This window comes from Penaeus monodon, chromosome 17 (genome assembly GCF_015228065.2).
Source record: "Penaeus monodon isolate SGIC_2016 chromosome 17, NSTDA_Pmon_1, whole genome shotgun sequence".
NCBI lineage: Eukaryota > Metazoa > Arthropoda > Malacostraca > Decapoda > Penaeidae > Penaeus > Penaeus monodon.
Genome location: NC_051402.1, coordinates 15,142,865 through 15,150,364, shown reverse-complemented (window position 1 = coordinate 15,150,364; position 7,500 = coordinate 15,142,865). Strand labels below are relative to the sequence as shown.

The 7,500-nt window shown below is 43.0% G+C and overlaps 1 protein-coding gene across 1 annotated transcript in view; it reads left to right on the top strand.

The window, feature by feature from the left end:
* Window positions 1–7,500, top strand: part of LOC119583269 (glutamate receptor ionotropic, NMDA 2B-like) — a gene marked incomplete at its 5' end in the record, with an annotated part of 321,172 nt that overhangs the window by 263,259 nt on the left and 50,413 nt on the right. Inside the window, one exon of the mRNA XM_037931740.1 lies at window positions 5,167–5,279. Coding sequence (XP_037787668.1) covers window positions 5,167–5,279 — 113 coding nt within the window. The remainder of the gene's footprint in view (window positions 1–5,166; window positions 5,280–7,500) is intronic.

Below are 7,500 nucleotides of genomic sequence, written 5' to 3'. Positions count from 1 at the left end.
ACATTAGAGAAGTAATGATGATCAAGAATTAACAACCGAAAGAAACACATGTAGCTCCAGTTCGTCCTCGCAACAACTAGCATTTACAGGATATGTAAATGCTTAGTTGAAGGGCATCGACTGAGCGCCGTTCAAGCAGAGGATGAGTTAAATTAGGTTCTTCGTGAGAGCCCAGTTTACATGTCTGCTTCGCTGGCTTTTGTGAGGGTGCTGGGGGGGGGGGGGGTAGGAGCAGGGAAGAGGGGAAAGGGCGGTAGAGTGTAGGGAGCGTGGGGATGGGAGATGGGAAGAGAGGTGGGGATAGAGTGGGAGACGAGAGAGAGAATAGGGGATGGGGGAGGGATCTAGAGGGGGTGGGATGCGGGTGGGGGTGGGGGGCATGGAGTTGGGGTGTGGGTTCCCAAACACGTGCCTGGCCAAGCAACTCGAGTGTGTATGCCCAGACTCTGCGGGGTGAGATTTGTGTCAGCCTGGACTAGGGGGAGAGGCCAGTTTATATTCAAATTTATGCATGTACGTGAATGGGCGCCGATAAGCGTGTTGGTCGGTAACGCTATTCAGTAGCGTCGCCTCGACCGTGTAAAGTATACTCCACGATCTTCAAAGAGAAAACCCATCGTTAATTAATGAGTGAAACGGTATCATAACACTCGTGATTGCGTAATTGGCCTTTCACCTCTCGGCCAAAGGACGAATGATCGGTTGGTAGAAAAGACAGTTCTACAGGAGAATGGGTGTTCGACAGAAAGTGGTTGATTGACAGAACTGTGCCTGATTGACAGAGTTGCCCCTGACCGTTTTGCAAGAAAGTTACTGACTAAATACAACTGTAACCGCCTTACAGAAGACTGACTGCTTGACAGGAGACTGGCCCGCTGAACGTTTGACAGAAAAGTAAATGGGACCACGAAACAAAAAATGACAGCTCAAGAGCAGCCTGATCCCTGACCGCTTGACAGAAGGCTGACTCCTGACCGCTTGACAAAAGACAGACCCTTGACCGCTTGACAGAAGGCTGACTCCTGACCGCTTGACAAAAGACAGACCCTTGACCGCTTGACAGAAGGCTGATCGACAGACCCTTGACCGCTTGACAGAAGGCTGATCGACCGAAGAATGAGAGACGGAGATCGGAGCGGCGTCTCGGCGGAGGGCGGCGTGGTCGAGAGAGACGGTGACGCGGAGAAACGCCCGCAAGAGTCGAGATGTACTTAAGTGGGCGCGAGGGGATAAGTCGGGATATAAAACAGCTCCTCCACCCAAGGGAGACGAGGGCGTGCGTGTCACCGCTCTGTAGATTTAGAGGGTAATATATCGACTCTGAACAAATGGATCTGTCGAGGGGAGAAGTGGACGTTGCTTCTTGGGAGTTTCCTGCTCCTATTTTTATGCGCTGGGGTGGGGAGGCTGAGGGGAGAAGGGGGGAAAGGCTAAGGGTGGGAGGGGAGGAGGGAGGGGAGAGGCTAAGGATGGGAGGGGAGGAGGAAGGGGGGAAGGTTAAGGGTGGAAGGGAAGGAGGGAGGAGGGAGGAAGCTAGGAATGGGAGGGGAGACGTCTGGAGGGGAGGGGAAAGGGTAGGAGGTAACAAGGACTGGGGGAGGGGAGAAGCTCGGAGGTGGGTGGGGAGAATACTAAATAAGAGGGAAAGACTGAAAGTGGGAGGGCAAAAGGCTGGCGGAGGAGGGCAAGTTACGAGTCGAAGGGGAGGATACTGAAGGAAGCGGGAAGTTTGGGGGGGGGGGGATTCTGATGGAGGGAAGAAGTCTGGAAATGGGGGGAGGGGAGGGAAGGGGAGGAGGGTAAAAGGCTAGCAGAGGGGAGGGAAAAGGGAAGGAAGGGAGGAGATTAGGAGTCGAAGAGGAGAATACTGAGGCAGGGAAGAAGTCTTGAGATGGGAGGGAAGAATACTGAAGAAGAGGATGAAGGGGAAAATACTGAAGAAAGGGAGAAATCTGGAGGTGGTGGGAGGGCAAAGGCTGTCGAAGGGGAGGGGAAAGGGAAGAAGAGTAACATGCTGAAGGAGGTGGGTAGAGTTCAAAAGGTTGGTGGATGGGAGATGAGAAGCCGGGGGTTGGGAGGAGAAGATACTGAAGGAGGGGGAAAGCCGGGGTTCGGAGGGGAAGATACTGAAGGAGGGGGAAAGCCGGGGTTGGGAGGGGAAGATACTGAAGAAGGGGAAAAGCCGGGGGAGGGAGGGGAAGATACTGAATGAGGGGGAAAGCCGGGGGGGAGGGGAAGATACTGAATGAGGGGAAAAGCCGGGGAGGGAGGGGAAGATACTGAATGAGGGGGAAAGCCGGGGTTGGGAGGGGAAGATACTGAATGAGGGGAAAAGCCGGGGGAGGGAGGGGAAGATACTGAATGAGGGGGAAAGCCGGGGGAGGGAGGGGAAGATACTGAATGAGGGGGAAAGCCGGGGGGGGGAGATACTGAAGGAGGGGAAAGCCGGGGAGTAGGAGGTAGGCGAAGGAGAAGGAAGAAGAGGCAAATAAACAATTAAGGGAGGAAAGGGATAGGAAGGAGGAAGAGAAAGACAACAGAAGAGCGAATGAGAAAGGAAAGAAAAAAAAAAGTGAAACGTAGAAGAGAAGACCGAACGAAGGAAAATACAAACGGGGGGAAGAGGGGAAAAAAGGGAAGGAAAAAAGAGAAGAAGACTGGAAGACTAGAAAAGAGAATGACTAAGGGAAAGGAGGTGGCTGGAGGAAGGAAAAGGAATGACAAGACAGCTGTGCCTTATGTCTGGTCTCGATGTACTGAGGAGAAATTTCCATTCCGTCCTTAAAGTTTCTGGATTTATTTGGTTAGAGGCGTGTGTGGGGGCTGGTCGGAATTTATATATATATATATATATATATATATATATATATATATATATATATATATATATATATATATATATATATATATATATATGTATGTATGTATAATATATAATGTATATAATATATATAATATATATAATATATATATAATATATATACATATAATATATATACATATACACACACACACACACACACACACACACACACACACACACACACACACACACACACACACACAAACACACACATGTATATATATACACACATATATATACACATATAGGAGTGCGAGTGTGTGTGTGTGTGTGTGTGTATGTATATATGTGTGTTTGTGTATGTGTGTATGTATATGTGTGTTTGTGTATGTGTGTGTGTGTGTGTGAGTGTAAATTCCGAGCTATTCCCCACACACTCCTCTAACCAAATAAATCCAGGAACTTTAAGGACGGAATGGAAATATGTATGTATGCAAAGATGCAGACAGAGATATTGAGAGAGAGGGTGGAAGAGAAAGTGAGAGTGAGAGTGAGCGTGAGTGTGAGAGTAAGAATGAAAATAAGAATAAGAGTGAGATTGAGAGTGAGAGTGTGTGTGAGAGAGATTGGGATTGAGATTAAGAGTGAGACAGAGACAGAGACAGAGACAGGGACTGAGACTGGGACTGGGACTGGGACAGGGACAGGGACAGAGACAGAGACAAGGACAGGGACAGGGACAGGACAAACTAGATACAGAGAGCAGAGACAGGACAGGGACAGGGTGGACAGAGACGAGATAGAGAACAGAGACATGAGACAGACACAGAGACAGAGACAGAGACAGAGACAGAGACAGAGACAGAGACAGAGAAATATAGACAGAGACAGAGACAGGGACAGAGACAGAGACAGAGACAGAGACAGAGACAGAGACAGAGACAGAGACAGAGACAGGGACTGGGACTGGGACGGGACTGGGACTGGGACTGGGACTGGGACTGAGGCAGAGGCAGAGAAAAGAGAGAGGGAGAGTGAAAGAGATAGACAGAGATAGACACAGAAACACACCGACTGATAGACAAGTAGACGAGAGAGAGAGAGAGAGAGGAGAGGAGAAGAGAGAGAAAAGAAAAGAGATGAAGAGAAGAGAGAGAGAGAGAGGAGAGAGAGAGAGAGAGAGAGAGAGAGAGAGAGAGAAAGAGAAAGAAAGAGAAAGAAAGAGAAAGAAAGAAAGAAAGAAAGAAAGAGAGAGAGAGAGAAAGAAAGAGAGACAGAGAGAGACAGAGACAGAGACAGAGAGAGAGAGAGAAAAGAGAGGTAAAGAGAAGGAGAAAGATCGTTGCCATTAGTCTACTGAATCTCTTCCTAAAGAAATTGATGGTTACAGCGTCTGGCACATAAAGAAAATCCTCGTTAAGCAATATCATTAAAGAAAACCCAGAAAATGGGTTTTGCAAATTAAGGAAAGATTTTTTTTTTCTTTTTTTCCTTTTTTTTTCTTTTTTTGAGGGATGGGGGGTGGGGGGAGGGCATGGAAATCGGTACTAACTTGAACACAGAGATTGCATAAGGATTAAATTACACTCACTGTGTTGACCTTCAATATAACCCACCTTTGACATAAAATGCTTTCTATAAGTATCATTGATATCATACTTTAAGAGAAAAAAAAATATATAAGCAGGTAAATATACGAAACTGTTCAGAAACGAGAAAAATGCCTTCATATTTTAAAACTTTATTTCCCTTGTTAACGTGGTCGTTCTGGTCAACATTGTTAGGAATCTATATTTGGAAGATATCTTCTTACATACACATACTCAAATTATGGTATATATGTGTTGGAGAGTGTTGGAGTGTTAGCGATTGTGAATGTGAGAGACAGACAGATAGATAGATAGATAGATAGATAGATAGATAGATAGATAGATAGATTGGTAGATTGATTGATTGATAAATAGATAAATAGGTTAATTGATAGATTAATAGTCAGATACTCACCACACACACGCGCACACGCACACGCACACGCTCACTCACACGCACACGCACACGCACACGCACACGCAAACCTCAAACCATACAAACAAACCTGAATAAGACACAAGAAGATCAACAAACAAACAAACAAACAAAAGTAAAGGTCCAAAAAAGAAAAAACTCAAAATCCGTCTTCTTTCTTCCCCTTCTCCCCACAACCCCTACAACCCCCACAATCCCCACAACCCCCACATTCCCCACAACCCCTACATTCCCCACAACCCCCACATTCCCCACAACCCCTACATTCCCCACACACCCCACAACCCCCACAATCCCCACAATCCCCACAACCTCCACAATCCCCACAACCCCCACAGGTTGCTCCTCCCCGCGATCACAAGTTCTCCCTCCTGCGGACGTACTGGCTTGTGTGGGCGGTGTTGTTCCAGGCGGCCGTGCATGTCGACTGCCCCAAAGGATTCACGGCTCGGTGAGTCTCCGTTTTCTGTTTTTATTGTTTATATTTTCTTTTTTCTTTTTTTATTAAAAAAAAAAATATATATATATAGAAGTTTTTTATTTTAAATTATTACTTTTTCTTGTTTCTTTTTCTTTTTTTTTCTTTTCTTGATTTCCTTCCTTTTTCTCTTTTTTTTTCTTTTCTTAGTTTCTTTCCTTTTTCTTTTCTTTTCTTTTCTCATTTTTCTTATTTATTTTCTTTTTTCTTTTCTCTTATCTCGTATTTCCTTTCTTTTTATTCTCTCTTTTCTTTTTCTTTTCTCTCTTTTTTCTCATTTTTTCCCTCTTCTTTTTGTTTTTCTCATATTTATTACTCTTGTTATTATTATTATTTTTTGTTTCTTCCCATACTTGTTATTCCTGTTATTCTTCTTCCAATTGTTCTTCTGCATACGCTTATACTTGCTTCTCATCATCATCCTTTTCTGTATCTGTATTTTCTTAATTCCTTCATTTGTTTCTTCTTCCTCCTCTCCTTCTAATTCGTCTAATTCGTCATCTTCTTCTTCTACTTCTTCTACTTCTTCATCTTCTTCTTCTACTTCTTCTAGTTCTTCTTCTTCTTCATCTTCTTCTTCTACTTCTAAATCTGACTCTTCGGCGTCTTTTCTTTTCTTCTCCTTCTTCCTCTTCTCATTTTCCTTTTCTTCTTCTTCTCTGTCATCATCATTTTCGTCGTCATCCTATGATGGGCTATTATTATTATTATTATTATTATTATTATTATTATTATTATTATTATTATTATTATTATTATTATTATTATTATCATTATCATTATCATTATCATTATCATTATTATTATTATTATTATTATTATTATTATTATTATTATTATTATTATTATTATTATTATTATTATTGTTATTATTTTCTTATCCTTCTTCTTTGTTTTCTTCTTCTTTTTTTCTACTGCTAATATTTCATCTGCTTCTGAATCTGATTCTTCAGCTTCTTCTTCGTAATCATAATCTTTTTCTGAATCTAATCATTTTGCCTCTTTTATTCTTCTTCTTCATTCTCTCCATCTTCTCCTCCTTCTCCTCCTCCTCCTCCTTCTCCTTCTCCTTCTCCTTCTCCTTCTCCTTCTCCTTCTCCTTCTCCTTCTCCTTCTCCTTCTCCTTCTCCTTCTCCTTCTCCTTCTCCTTCTCCTTCTCCTTCTCCTTCTCCTTCTCCTTCTCCTTCTCCTCCTCCTCCTCCTCCTCCTCCTCCTCCTCCTCCTTCTCCTCCTCCCCCGCCTCCTCCTTCTCCTCCTCCTCCTCCTTCTCCTCCTCCTCTTCCTCCATCTTCTTCGTTTCTAGTAATTTAAGATTAATTCACCACGTCTGTGTTTTATCTAATAATTAAATAAATACACTGATGGACATATAGATAAGTAAACAGATAAATTAATAAATAGATAGATAAATACGTGAATGAATAAATGATAAAGAAATAAAAGAGAAGACCTGATATTTCCCTTTCACAAGACAATGCTCATATCTCCGTTTATGTGCCGTGTAGTTTCGATAATCATCAAACTTTCTGATACTCCTGTAATACTCTATACATTCGACGATACACACCTCGCTATTGTCCTTAATATATGTGTTCACTTTATATGATATCAGTACAGAATATTTACTCAGCGAATGTCAAAATGTTACTTTTGTCCAACTTCTGATAAAGATAAAAGTTCTTCCTGTATAAAAAATAGGTAAATAAATAAATAAATACACATGTCAGAAAGTACTCTAGTGTATTCCCAGCAACGTTAGAAGAGATAGGTTTCTGTCCCAATGGCCATCAGGATGGGACAAGTTTGCTTTAGTTTCCCCTCCGCTCGTTGACGTAAGAGACCCATTTTCTTCCTCTAGACAAAAGTAATTCTCACCGCGATGTGTTTTTTTTTTTTTTTTTCGTCTTTTCCGCACGTACTTTGCCTTCTTTTGCCCCTTCATTTGACGGGATGTATTTAAAATTTAGGGAAAGGGTTAAAACCGGGAGTTTAGTGGGAGAGAGGTTGGGTAGATAACATGGATATTTTATCCGTTTCGCTTCGAGAAGGGAAGTTTAATAGGCAAAAGAGTTCAGCGAGTTTGTGGAAATGACTTTAGTTTGTTCGAATTACCAGCGCACTTGTCTTGATGGTTCCTGCGTTTCCAGGCTAATGGTAATTGTGACCCCTCCGCTTCTGTGTCGCAGTTAACTAT